Source organism: Lissotriton vulgaris, chromosome 2_1 (genome assembly GCF_964263255.1).
Source record: "Lissotriton vulgaris chromosome 2_1, aLisVul1.2, whole genome shotgun sequence".
In the NCBI taxonomy this organism is placed as follows: Eukaryota; Metazoa; Chordata; class Amphibia; order Caudata; family Salamandridae; genus Lissotriton; species Lissotriton vulgaris.
The window spans coordinates 36,854,928-36,869,052 of record NC_141687.1 but is presented as its reverse complement, the minus strand read 5'-3'; the positions used below and the strand labels follow the sequence as shown (position 1 = coordinate 36,869,052).

The 14,125-nt window shown below is 49.2% G+C and overlaps 1 protein-coding gene across 4 annotated transcripts in view; it reads left to right on the top strand.

Moving 5' to 3' along the window:
* The window catches only part of LOC147729517 (rac GTPase-activating protein 1-like), a 390,363-nt gene that overhangs the window by 340,692 nt on the left and 35,546 nt on the right, over positions 1–14,125 (top strand). Inside the window, exons 16-17 of one of the 4 annotated variants that reach the window (XM_086954407.1) lie at positions 5,494–5,620; positions 6,347–6,461. The exons of 1 other annotated variant lie outside the window; for it this stretch is intronic. In XM_086954407.1, the coding sequence (XP_086810533.1) occupies positions 5,494–5,620; positions 6,347–6,461 (242 nt within the window). Of the gene's footprint in view, positions 1–5,493; positions 5,709–6,346; positions 6,462–14,125 lie in introns of all 4 variants that reach the window. 2 more of the 4 variants (XM_086954408.1, XM_086954406.1) reach the window with 2 other exon arrangements.

Below are 14,125 nucleotides of genomic sequence, written 5' to 3'. Positions count from 1 at the left end.
ATATACGGGCTAAAGAGGATTTCCTACTTCTAGGGGATTTTAACATACATACTGATCAGCCTGAACTATCTGACACCAAGAGCCTGTCTGCTGATCTGGCGACCATAGGCCTTACACAAAAAAACGAGGGTCCCACACATGAAGGCGGACACTGCATTGACCTGATATATACAAATTTTGACAACATATCTTGCAATAAACCGACACTACTAGATTGGACTGACCACTTTCTATTAGAGTTTAACATACTCAAAATCAACAAAGGTTCCAGCAAGAAATCCCTACCCCCTATAACGCGCAGATAGTGGCATAAACCTACAATGGAGGCACTACAAAAGGTCTGGGAAAAACCTGACATCAAGGACACAGATGAAGTGGAACACAGTCTAACAACATTTCAGGATTCACTCACTGTAGCCATTGACAAAATTGCCCTGAAAGCATTTAGGCAATTTCCCGTGGCTAAACAGGAAAAATGGTACACAGAGGCTCTTATAACGGAGAAGCAAGAATGTAGGAGGATAGAGAAGAGGTGGAGAAAAATCCACTCGAGGAAAACAGGAAGGCCCACCGTGTAGCACAAACAAACTACTATAAACATGTTAAAGCCGCTCGTAAAAATAGCATAGCCCAACAACTTAATTAAGCTGGCAATTCGCCTAAAGAGCTATATAGGATTCTTGAGACATTTGTCAAGCCTATGGCCTGTGTAAGCCCGGATGACTTCTCACAAAGTCTGTGTGAGGAAGTCTCCTTATATTTTGAAAACAAAATTGACTCCATCTACGGTAAGATCCTAGCGTCTCAAACAGAAAAAGGCACCCTGAATGCTGTTCTCCCCACTGAGAACACAAATTTCTCACTGACCACCTTTCCCCCTATTAATAGCAGAGAGCTTCAAATATTAATGACTCACGTAAAATCTGGGTCTCCGGAGGACCTTATTCCTGCCAAAACCCTAGTCCCCCTGAGTACTTTGTTGGGCCCTCACATTCAAGACGTAATCAACCAGTCCTTAAAGAAGGGACACGTGCCAACTGAGTGGAAGAGAGCGGTGGTGAACCCCATCCGTAAGAATGCTGCTCTTCCCTGGACGGAGCTTTCCAACCTCCGGCCCATCTCCCTCCTACCCTATCTTAATAAGCTTGCCGAGAAACACGTCAACGCGCACCTGTCCAATTACATCGAGGCAGCGGGCGGCCTAGACCACTCTCAATCTGGTTTTAGGCCAAACCATAGCACAGAATCAGCTCTCCTGTCAGTGACTGATAACATCAGGATGTCACTTGACGGGGGGAGCTCAGTGATTCTGGTGCTTTTGGATTTGTCCGCTGCCTTCGACACGGTGTCTCATAAAATTCTTCTCGGCCGCTTGAGGGAGGTGGGAATAAGAGGGACCGCCATGGCATGGCTAGAAAGCTTTCTTGTGGACCGTCAACAAGGTGTCAAATTGGGCTCTCACAAATCCATCTGTAGGGAGCTCACCAAGGGAGTGCCACAGGGCTCATGTTTAAGCCCCACGTTATTTAACGTGTACGTGGCCCCCTTGGCGGACATTATAAGATCTCACGGGTTCTCCCCAATCTCCTACACTGATGACACCCAGTTGCTGTATCCCTTCCAAACCCTCACACCGACAGTTATACAATCTTTTCAAAATGGTATGAGAGCCGTGGCAGATTGGATGGCCCAGAACTTCCTCCAATGCAATGTGACCAAAACTGAAGTCATGTTGTTTGGAGGGGCCACCCTGCTATGGTCCCCCGACTGGTGGCCACTTGAGCTGGGACCTGTCCCCGTACCAAAACAGATTGTCAAAAACCTGGGAGTGCGCCTAGACCAAGCATTGATATTAAAAGATCATGTCAATCAAGTTGCTGGAACTTGTTTCCGAGTAATTGGGCTATTACGACGCATTTTCCCCTTCCAGCCTGACATCCACAGGAAGACGTTGGTACAAGCATTGGTCATCGGTCGGATGGACTACTGCAATGGACTCCTCATTTCTGCCAATCAAGAACAACTTGGCAGACTGCAGGTAGTACAAAACACCTCAGCTAGACTCATCTTGAATGCTTTCCCCGAACTCCTTCACGCCCACTCCTCTCTCACCTTCACTGGCTCCCGGTGAGACAACGTGTCAACTTTAAAGTATGCTGTATAATGCATAAGTGTATTTATGGGTCTGGCCCTAAATACCTAAGAGATATAATTGTCCCTTACTCACCGGGACGTGTCCTGCGTTCCAGCAGCACTATGTTGCTGCAGGTGCCCAGAGTGACGAGAGCAAGACTGGGAGGACGGGCCCTCTCACTTAAAGGCCCCATGTTATGGAACTCTCTGCCTCCACAGCTGAGACACACCCCTAATCTCCTCTCCTTTAGAAAGAAATTAAAAACACACCTCTTCACACAAGATCAATAATTTTTCCTGTTATCTGCGCAGTCTCATGTCCCAGGCTGTTTCCTAATACCTTACCTGAAGCTACGCGCAGAGATACCCCTTCGGGGCTGATTCAGGCGCGATACAAATATATAAATAAATACATAAATACATGCACTGCATGACGCATTTTTGCTGTACCCATCCCTTGGATATTCCATGTGAAGAACAATATCCTAGCCATATTACAGTCACCGTCCAGTTGGTGAGGGGTTTAAGCCATGGCCGTAGGGCGCAAAGGTGAGGGGGCATGGCAATATGTATGCATGTTTCTTGACTCAGTAAGAACAAACAAATCTCCCAACTACCAGGACATCAGAGTAACATTTAGCTGCCCAAACAAGTAACGTACGTTCTCACCCATGGACACCTCAAGGCACCCTGCCTTAGCTTGCAACAAGTTACCCGGAAGGTAAGGGGGAGTGGCCCGCTTATAGGGGTAGACATGCATGTCAGTCTGCGGAAGTGGGTCGGGCAGCTGGCAGGGCCTCGGAGGCTGCAGCATACCCCTGGAATGTCCTTGAGTTCCTCGGGTCAGTGCGTCCTCAGCTATGGGCACAGTGGGGTCCCCCACCCATCATAGACACTTTTCAGGCAGCCTCCTCCAGCCCCCTGACAATCTCACAGCGTGTGGTTGGGGCTCACTAGGCATCTTCGCCCAGATGGGTCCTGATCATAGATCCCCTGCAGAGCAGGGTTAGAACGCATCCGCCATTTGATCCTTTTAACCACTGACTGACTACATTTACGCCTTTGGGTCTCCTGGAACCAATCTAATGAGAGCTAGAAGAAAGACAGTCCTGAGCAGAACAGAAGGGTCTATGACTGCTTGAGGTCTGAAGACAGACGCTCGAACCCCTCTCGGTAACACCTTGAAGCGAGGTTAGACCACCGACTGTAGATGTGAGCTTCTGAGGTCTTAGGAACTGATCGGGTTGGATATACCGACCACGGTAAAATGAGGCTAAACCGTCAAGGCACTCTTATCCCAGGGAGCCTCACTTAAAGGAGATCCCTTCTTTAAGGTTCCGGCAGTCGTGTGACGTTCTCGTATGTTGAGGCCTTAAACAAGACTATATGCTGCATTCTGTACTCTGTCGCCAATGTCGCTTGAGAGGGCAGGTAAACCAGGGGACAGCTCCTTGCAGTAGTGGGAAGTGACTACAGCTCCCACCACTGATGCTGTAGTAAATGCTGATCGCTATTTGAGATGGGAAGTAGGCGTGAAAACATGGCATGGCCTGAATAACTCCACTCCTGCCCAGGACTGCTTGCTTATCCCAACCACAGAAGCTGTAGTTATCAGGACATGTTTTCTTGGCTCTTGAGAGGGTCTGGATAGGGGTCACAGAATGTGGAATGGGACAGCTCAATCTACAGATCGGAGGGGATTTTCAGAGTATGTTCCTATTATAGCCATGGGCGAATTTTGCGGATCTCGCGTTCGCGAATTTTGCGGATTTGCGAACTCGCAATCCGCAAAATCCGCGAATTCCCGCGAATTTGCGGATTTTTTTTTTTTGTGTTCGCCCGTGTTTCTGCCAGTTCGCGAGGGTTTTTACAATTTCGCAATTTGCGAACTTACCTGTCGGGTCGCAAGTTTTGCGAACTTGTTGTTTCTACGTGTCCAGCCTGTTTGGGACACTCTTCTTCATCACTGCCACTCTGTCACCACTGCCACTCTCTGACTACTCATGCCACCCTCTGGCCCACCCATGCCACCCTCTGTTTCATCACCACACCCTCTGGTTGTCCAGTGTACATTATTTTCGGCAAAGCAAAGCACACCTTCCCTGCCTCAAGTGACCTGAATTAATTTGGGGCTGATTAATGTGTCACAGAATATTTTTTTAGCTGGCACCTGCTTCCTTAGTGCGCCCTGATTAGTGATCTTTTGCACTTGCTAAGTGCTTTCATTGTTGCAAAATTAGTTACAACACCTGCCCTGCCCTAACTGACAATAATGAATTAGGGCTGATTAATGGATTTTAACTTTCAGCCTGGCTCCTGCTTGTCTCCCTTAGCTGTAATTCAGGACCTTTGTGGCATATGTGTAACTATTCTGAGGTTCAGAGCAGGGTCACATAATAGTTGCAACTGGCAACTGAACTCTGGAGGGGCCCCTCAGGAAGCACTACAGGAAATGGCTACTAATAATGAGCCTGAACTTTTGAACCTGGTAAGTAGTTTCAGTTTTGCTAAGATCGTATTTCTGCAATTTAGCACTTATTCGCGGGGCGCGAAGTTGTACTGGGAAGCCGCGAACTCACGCGAACAGTGCGAGCAGTGCGAGCAAAATCCGCTGCTCGCGGATTTGCGGATTTTGCGGGAGATTCGCGAATCTCGCGGATTGCGAATTTCCCGAAAATCCGCAAAATCCGCGAGCGGAACGGATTTTCCGCCCATACTTATCCTATTAGTCACCAGACCCAAAGTTCTGGATTTCAGAGACCTCCCTGCCATCCGCTTGATGTCAGAGGGAGTTTCCTGCAGCTTCTTATTGGTTGATGTTGGGAGAGACAGGGTAGGTGGGTGCCTGGACCCTGCTGCAGCTGAAGTCAGAGTGTGAGAATGGAAGCTGTGAAAGTGGTGGCTTCCTTCATGGCGTGCTAGGTTTCCTTAAGGCGAATGCCTGGAGGGGAGTGGTTGGTAGGTGGTTCACGTCTCAGATGGGGTATTGCATGGAATCCGAAGGGTTTGTGATCATGAGCTCGGCCCTACCAGGGAAGTGGTTGATGGTGGTGGGCCACAGAAAGATGGCGTTCAGGGTAAATAGCGGAAGTCTAGCGGGCCTTCTCTGGAATGGGGTGAGCGAATGTGTCACATGTGACATGATGCTATTTAATGCCACTAAACCACCTCCTCTGAGGGTGTTTTGTGGCCTGGTCTGAATATCCAGAGATCACGTTGAGCCTGTCTGGTGACTTCAGAAAGGCTAGAGTTAGTTTACTTCACTGATACTATGAAAAGCGCAGTCCCTGTGGTCGGTCACATGTTCTGTTGAGTCCTCTGTGCGTAGAGTGCTGTGTGTCACGTGTTCTTTCCCCTTAGGTCCTCTCTCGCCTACTATCGCTGCCCGCGAGCTTCTGGACAAAGATCCTGTCCAACAACCAGGAGAACATGCATCCGGCAGCGGTGGAGTGCAACGCGGAGCGGTGCGGCAAGTCTGTGGAGAGGGGTGAGTACCTCCAGGACGGTGGAGGGCTCCAAGTCCATATCTGCAGCATACATGAGCAGGGCGAGGAAGGGACCGGATATATGGAAAGGTTTGATGTCATCCATGTTACCTCTCAGAGGACGGGTTGGACTGGATGGTGGACAATCCTAGAGCGAAGCCAAGCTTGAAACAGTGAGGAGGAATGAAGTACATAGAACAGTGAGTGGAAGAAGCCTCGAATAAGAGGCGAGAGAGCATAAGTCTTGGGAAGGAGGAGTATGTTATGCAGGAGAGGAGAGGCAGCAAAGAGAGATGCAAGTGGCAGTAGTAGAGGCCCATCCTTTGATGAAGACGGTCTGTGTGTGTGGGAGCGCAGTGTAGAGGCTGATGGGAAGTGACACGTGTGTTTACCAAGAGTGGAGCACAGATGGTCATGTAGGTTTGATAAGCAGAATGATGAATGTTGGAGAAGCCTTGCACCTAGTGTTGTCGGCAGGAACGGCAGATGGTAAGTAAGGCTTCGAGGGCACGCGTATGCAGGAGCTGGGCAGGGAAGGTGGATGGGTGTTGGATGCAGATGCAAGGGTTGGCATGGAAGACTCATGAGGAAAGAGGGACGAGACCTCGAGGGCGCATGGGAGAGAAGCCGGTGGGAGTTGAGTTTTTTAAAGTCCTGGAAGGGTGAGCAGGGAGGAAGCTGAGAGCCTCGCCTCCATTGACAGGGTCATTAACATCCTTCTTCTTCAGCAGGCCGGATCTTTCAACCCTTGACCTCTCCAGAGATCAACTCACAAATATTGTCCTCTGCCAGCAGCCTGCAGAAGCTGGGGAAGCGAGGCCCGGGGGCACCCCTATCCAACCAGTAGGTACCTTGCACGTCTGCTCTTTGTGCAACACTTGTTGTCACTCCCTATCAGTACAGTTGGCTGCCGGTCAGGGGTCAACGTATGAACTTTGACTCCTCGTGTCACCCTCTTCCATGCTAGTTATTCCAAGGACTTTCCTTCCCTATAGTTTAAGAAGGTTTATATTTAGACAGGCACATGTTGCCTCGTTGTTGTTTTTAAAACTTTAATCAGATGTTTTTACACTCTTCTGTGTTCCCAACTTTCAAAGATCTGCTTTAAAGTGAAGAACTAGAGGGGTGCTTGAAACCCAGAGGAATCTTTGCTATTTTGCTCTAGTTTTGCAGTACCCGCTGAAGTTTTTATTGTTTTTTATATATTCTAAACCTGCACTTAAACTCGTTGGATGCACTTTGATATTAAGCGACATGTGGGTGATAATGCCAGTATATACCTGGTCTTCCTTCCGTATGTGGCAGTCTCTATGAAGACTTCCTTTGCCTGATGTTTGTATTTTTTAAGATGTTTCTTTTAAGGTCATATTTTTATATTCTGAATAAAGATTAATATTATTATTATTACTACAGTTGCAAATCTTAGCTTGGTAAACAAGTGCTTTCTTATGAATCTGCTATAGATTCTCTACCCAACATGTACCTCTCTTGTGCCACACATGAGATGGAACCAATCAGCTGTTTGCTGTGTTTAGGAATAGCTGGAGTTTACAGAGATGCAGCTTGCACCACACATGAGCTCTGGCTCCAGTGTTCCGAGACTTCGGGTGCTTATACGAGAAAGATCAGAAACCAGGTGCAGTGCCCAGAAGGCTGTAGTAGTAAAACAGACCGGTTGGTAGTTACACTTACTTGAAGGAGGAAGGGAACTCTTGTTTAGATTTCTACAAGGCGCTCGCATGCTTTCAGAACACAGGCCAGGAAGACAACAGCTTCTTGTTTCGGACTGCTCAGAATGGCCCGGAAAGTTCTTCCTCTTCTCCCCTCCCCAGCAAAAAAGGTACTAATACAACAGGCGGAACTCTGGGGCGACATGTGGTGGCCGCCTGAACTTGGGACCTCCCCGACTCCGGTAACGGAGATAAAAAATCTTGGGGTGTGGTTAGATCCTGCCCTTAGCTTTGTTTGTCACACCAAGAGAATTGCTGCATGCTGTTTTGGCATTCTGCGTGGTCTAAGACCAGTTTTGAAATTCTTTGACGCCCCAGCAGGCAGCTAGTGGTGCAGGCGACGGTGATTTCGCGGCTTGACTACGCCAGTTCCCTCCTGGTAGGGGTTAATCAGGCTGAAATCATCCGTCTGCAACGGGTTCAGAACGCGGCAGCCAGAGCAGTGGTAGGTCTGCCCAGGTTCTGTTCCGTGGCCAATACTTTGCGTTCACTTCATTGGCTGCCGGTTAAGCAGGAGGATTCAGTTCAAGGTGCTTTGCTTGTCCTATAAAATCCTCAAGGGTTCCTCTGCCCATATCCTTACGAACCTTCTGTCTCCGTATGTTCCTGCCCGCTCTTTACGATCTTTGGGTCAGGAACTTGCAGTGGTTCCCCGGTTCAAGCTTAGCCGAGCGGGCGGACGCTCATTTAGAGTGCGAGCTGCGGCTTTGTGGAACTCTCTTCCTTTAAAGATCCGTGCGCTGGATGATTTTCTTTCATTTCGTAGGGCCATTAAGACCTTCCTATTCCCTTAGCTTGTTGGCTCTTTATTAGTTTGCTGCTTTTTTAGTTGTGTTGTGGTGTTTACCTTGTCAAGCGCCAGGACGCACCCTGGCTGGAGCAGCTGTGCGCGATATAAGTGCCCATAACATAACATAACATAACAACCCCTAATACTCTCCAGGCTTGACTTTGGAATGCATTATACCGAGGCTCCCCCTCCTCAGTAATTGCCAAACTCCAGTTATTCCAGAACAGTTGTAGCCAGACTCCTGACTGGCACCTCCAACAGACAATCCGCCAAACCGTCAATTCGTTCCCGTCACTGGCTCCCCGCGCATGAACGCATCAAATTTAAATCGTTGTGCATTGCCCATAAAACACTGTCAGGAACAGACCCTGCCATTAACTCAGCCCTGATCCTCCCTTATGAAGCTAACGGAAAACTTGGGTCAGATGATCTGCGTCTGGCCGAGGTGCCCAGAATAAGAAGATCCAGAAGTGGCGTACGACTGTTCTCCTACAATGCCTCCAAACTCTGGAATTCCTTGCCGCTTCATCTGCGTCTGATCTCCAATCACCAGACCATCAGAAAACAACTTAAGCCCCTGCTGTTCCCCTAGTCAGGGTCCGTCCATGTTGGTCCACAGCGCTGGGACACTTCCGGGTAGCCATGCGCTCTATGAATGCCTGTTCATTCATTCATTTCATGCTCCCTTCCACAGCATCATCCCAATTGCAAGCCTTCAGCACCCAACTAACGCCAGCTCATCTTTCCTTCCAAAACCAACAGCAAGAACACGCAATGCGAAGAAAACACGGAAAGATGTTGCTAAGCAGGGCCGGACTGGCCGTAGCGGGCACCGGGCAATCCCCCGGTGCGCCACACGGGTGGGGGCCGGTTTAGGGCCCCTGGGGGCCGTTTTTGTTACAGGTCTGTTTTTGCAGCTCAGCTGCAAAATCATCCCTGTAACAAAATCGGCAGAAAACCAGCCCTTGCAAAGAGCTCGATGACACCCGCAAACCCCCCCCCCCCCCCCACCCCCCCCAATGCTACGGGCATTGCTCGGTGCTCTGTCATAAGGCGGCCGGACCTACTGTCATGGGTTGTGCCCCCTGTCCACCTTTACAGGTGGTTCTGGTCTTCTGTAATGACCCTGTGCCATACTCTCAGGCTGTTCCAGCTGTAGGGTGGCCCGATGTATGGGCGTGTTCACATATATCCGTTGGACACGCTTGTTCTGTTGTGGTCATAGATGCATCAGGGACCACAGAGGAATGCTGCTGCTGTGAGCAGGTACGACCTTCAGCAAGGACAGAAGCGCGTTGGCCTGGAGGCGCTCTCTCATCTTGTACTGCAGTTTTGTCCTCTTTTCTTGGGTCCTGCTTGGCTCCGGGTTTGTTCTATTTCACTGAAGGAGGAGATCCTTCAAGTAGTATTTTAGAACACGTGATGGTGCCTTCTGATTGGTCTATGCTCTGTAACCACTAATTCTGCTTTAAAAAAATCTTCTCTTTGGCACCTCATTGGTCTGTGCTCCTCTGTGGCAGGGACCAATCATGTCTCAGCTTTCCAACTCTTATTCTTTCGCATTTTAACCAATTGTCATTGAGCCCCAGAACACAAATGTTCTGTGATTACCATATATATAATTTATGGCGCTATAAACTAGCACATGGAGATATAAACTAGCATAACCAAGCATATGGGGCTACAAACTAGCATGTGGAGCTAAAAACTAGCACATGGCGCTATAAACTAGCATATAACCGAGCATATGGAGCTATAAAATAGTATATAACCGAGCATAGGGACCTATGCACTAGCATGTGGAGCTATAAACCAGCACGTGGAGCTATAAACTAGCATATGGCGCTATAACCCAGCATATGGAGCTATAACCCAGCATATGGAGCTATAAACTAGCAGGTGAAGCTATAAACTAGCAGGTGGAACTGTAAACTAGCAGGTGGAGCTATAACCCAGCATATGGAGCTATAAACTAGTATGTGGAGCTATAACCCAGCATATGGAGCTGTAAACTAGCAGGTGGAGCTGTAACCCGGCAGGTGGAGCTGTAACCCGGCAGGTGGAGCTGTAACCCGGCAGGTGGAGCTGTAAACTAGCATAACTAAGCATATGGGGCTATAAACTGGCAGGTGGAGCTGTAACCCGGCAGGTGGAGCTGTAACCCGGCAGGTGGAGCTGTAAACTAGCATAACTAAGCATATGGGGCTATAAACTGGCAGGTGGAGCTGTAACCCGGCAGGTGGAGCTGTAACCCGGCAGGTGGAGCTGTAAACTAGCATAACCAAGCATATGGAGCTGTAACACGGCAGGTGGAGCTGTAACACGGCAGGTGGAGCTGTAACCCGGCAGGTGGAGCTGTAAACTAGCATAACCAAGCATATGGAGCTGTAACACGGCAGGTGGAGCTGTAACACGGCAGGTGGAGCTGTAACCCGGCAGGTGGAGCTGTAACCCGGCAGGCGGAGCTGTAACCCGGCAGGCGGAGATATACACTAGAAGGTGGAGTTGGAAACTAGCAGGTGGAGCTGTAGACTAGCAGGTGGAGCTGTAGACTAGCAGGTTGAGCTCTAACCCGGCAGGTGGAGCTGTAACCCGGGAGGCGGAGATATACACTAGCAGGTGGAGCTGTAGACTAGCAGGTGGAGCTTTAGACTAGCATGTGGAGCTATAAACTACCTGATCAAGAGAGATTAGATGAGATGAAGGCCACTAGAAGTATACGGCTGTAGAGAATCATTTATGGGGAAGTGTTCATTAAATTGTGTATTACGAAAATTATGTGGCACTTGGAGACATGCGGCAAATCATGCAGGCCGTTCTGCTGCAGTACTATGCAGCTAGTTCAGTGGTAGAAGTGGGCGGGGACGGAAGGGCACGGCGTGCCCCTACTTCTAGAAATTATTCCAGTCCGTTCCCCTACTTCTTACTTTAAAAAACGCATCCCGGGACGGCAAGAATAGTTCTACATAATAAAAACTAACTTTTTTCCTTTCAGCTTTCAGGGGCTGCTCGCACTTCTGTTAAACTCCAGAGGCAGCAGCAGCTTCTCCCTGAGCTCGCACAGGCTGAAGGTGGGCCCTGCAGCAGCCCCTCCTCCCTGAGCTCGCACAGGCTGAGGGCGGGCCCTGCAGCAGCCCCTCCCTGAGCTTGCACAGGCTGAGGGCGGGCCCTGCAGCAGCCCCTCCTCCCTGAGCTCGCACAGGCTGAGGGCGGGCCCTGCAGCAGCCCCTCCCTGAGCTCGCACAGGCTGAGGCCGGGCCCTGCAGCAGCCCCTCCTTCCTGAGCTCGCACAGGCTGAGGCCGGGCCCTGCAGCAGCCCCTCCTTCCTGAGCTCGCACAGGCTGAGGGCGGGCCCTGCAGCAGCCCCTCCTCCCTGAGCTCGCACAGGCTGAGGGCGGGCCCTGCAGCAGCCCCTCCTCCCTGAGCTCGCACAGGCTGAGGGCGGGCCCTGCAGCAGCCCCTCCCTGAGCTCGCACAGGCTGAGGACGGACCCATTGTCATTCCGAATAAGGCTGATGACCCCCTTTCGAATGACAATGCGCCCGCCTCTGCCTTTAGCATGTCATGTGTCAGGGAGATTGGAGTTAGTGATTACAGAGAAGCTTTCCCTGAAAGAGCGCTTTGACGCCTCGTTGGGGGTAATAAGCACTATATAAATGCAATTACAATACAAGGATTGTCATGTTATGTGAGAAGGCCTGAAAGAAATGCCTTTACTGTGTATAGGGTTAATCCATTTTTTTTCACTGATGCACTGACATTTTTTGCACTGTTCCTCAGGAAGGCAACCCAGTACAATCAAAAGAGACTGAGAAAAACTATTTGTCTAAATTCCCTCTATGCTGACTTTGCTTGTCTGAGACTGCAATGGCTGCAGATCTGATTGAAATCGTTAAGCAGCGCAGATCAGTATAGCTTTGTATCTCCTCGTAAAGGGCCTGTGTGCTGGGGAATCTCTCGTTGTGACGCTACAGTGGCTCTGACAATATGATCCCCCTTGACACCCATACGACCAACTTTTCAAGACCTTCCATCACGCACAGCCCAATTGGGGCAGGGCTTTAAGTGGGATGAAAAAACTGTGGGGCTCTCAAAGGGACGTGGCCGATATAATTAAGGATGTGGCTGAAAACATTTATGCTAAAAATATGTGCCCAGCGTAATGTGCTGCTTGACTGTATTTTGCTGCTTCTGTCATTATCTCCACATATATAATACAACAAGTAACATTACACCTACAAGAAGCCAGGACTATTGGCTTTGTCAAAGGTTGTTGGTTGGAAAAGATAAGGGGTCATATGTATCAAGATACCCATTTGCGATTCTCAAACAGCGATTTTTAAGAAATCGCTATTTGAGAATCGCAAATAGGTATGTATGTACAAAATCTAATTTTTTTTGCGATTTCTTAAAATTCCTTAATTGAGATTAGCAAATTGCGAATCGCAATTAAGGAATACTTTCCCATTCATTTCTATGGGCCAGGAGGCGCATAGGAATGAATTGGAAGTTATTCTCAATTTGCGATTCGCAATTTGCTAATCGCAAATTGAGAATAATTTCAAGGGTACAGGGGTGTCCAAAGGACACCCTGTTGCACCCCTGAAATATGCATGGGTGCACATGTGGCGCACATACATGCCCTAAGGGCATGTATGTGCGTCACATGGCACTTTGAAAAATGCATAAATGGGCATTTTTCAAGGAATTCGCAACTTACCACCAACTAGAAGTTGGTGGTAATTTGCGATTCCTTAAGGAAATTTTGCAATTTTTTTGGGCTTTATACATTGCATTTAAGGAATCGCTAAATTTGCGATTCCTTAAATGCAATTGCAAAATTAGGAATCACAAATGTTGCCAATCCTTAATTTGCTTAATACATACCATTTAGCAAATTTGTATTCGCAAGGGCCGAAATTCTGCGACTTTTGGCCTTTTCGAATGTGAATTTGCTTGATACATATGGGCCAAATATACTACATTCATACAACTATGACTTTGTTCTATATATATATATAAGGCACTCACCTCCTACAAAACATATAGATTCATCAAGAAACAAAACTATATGCATAGATCGGATCCTACACAAAATGTCACCCTTAAGTGTATCATGGTTTATTCAGCTTCGATTCCAGCTCGTCGTTTAACATCCCCTCACCCCCTCCCCGCCCAGAGGGGGGCAGGTGGGGAGACCTGGGTGATTGTAAAACATCTACAACGTCACACCTAAGCTAATAGAGGCCTCCCTGTACACACCTTGTGGATAAAAGGCGCGCCTTATTTATTCAGTGCATCCAGGCACCTGGTAGCAGTTGTCTTGGTTTTCGAGTTCAGCCTGTGCTCACGCCCGGGGCCCCCGGAAGCATCTGACCAGGAGCACCGCCTGAAGAGCAGAGCAGCCATCTGCAGGGTGTGAGGCTCTCAGTGGGGGACACTGGACCATGCCAAGAGGCAGCGTTTATGTGGGGGGAGCGGGTGCCTGCATGTTACTGCTGCTTACAGACAGGTCTGTGATGTAAGCATGATTTGGTGCCAGGAGTGAAGAACATGTTCCCTGCAGAGAAGCAGTGGTCGTAGTGGGGGAAAAAAGTAGGGGAACTGTGGGCGGGAATAACCAAAGATTGGATCAGTGGGCGTGGTCAGGGGTGTGGCTAGATCAATCAATCAGTACATTTGTAGAGCGTGCTACTCACCCGTGATGGTCTCAAGGCGCTGAAGGGAGAGGGGGGTTGCGGGGGGGGGGGCGCTACTGCTCGAACAGCCAGGTCTTGAGGTGTTTTCTGAAGGTGAGATGGTCCTGGGTAAGTCATAGGTGCGCGGAGGGAGTTCCATGTCATGGCCGCCAGGAAGGAGAATGATCTTCCTCCGGTGGTGGTTCTGCAAATCTGTGGGACGGTGGTGAGGGCAAGCGGAGTGGAGCTGGCAGGTAGGAGTGTAGAACAAGAGGCGGCTGTTGAGGTATTCGGGGCCCTTGTGGTGGA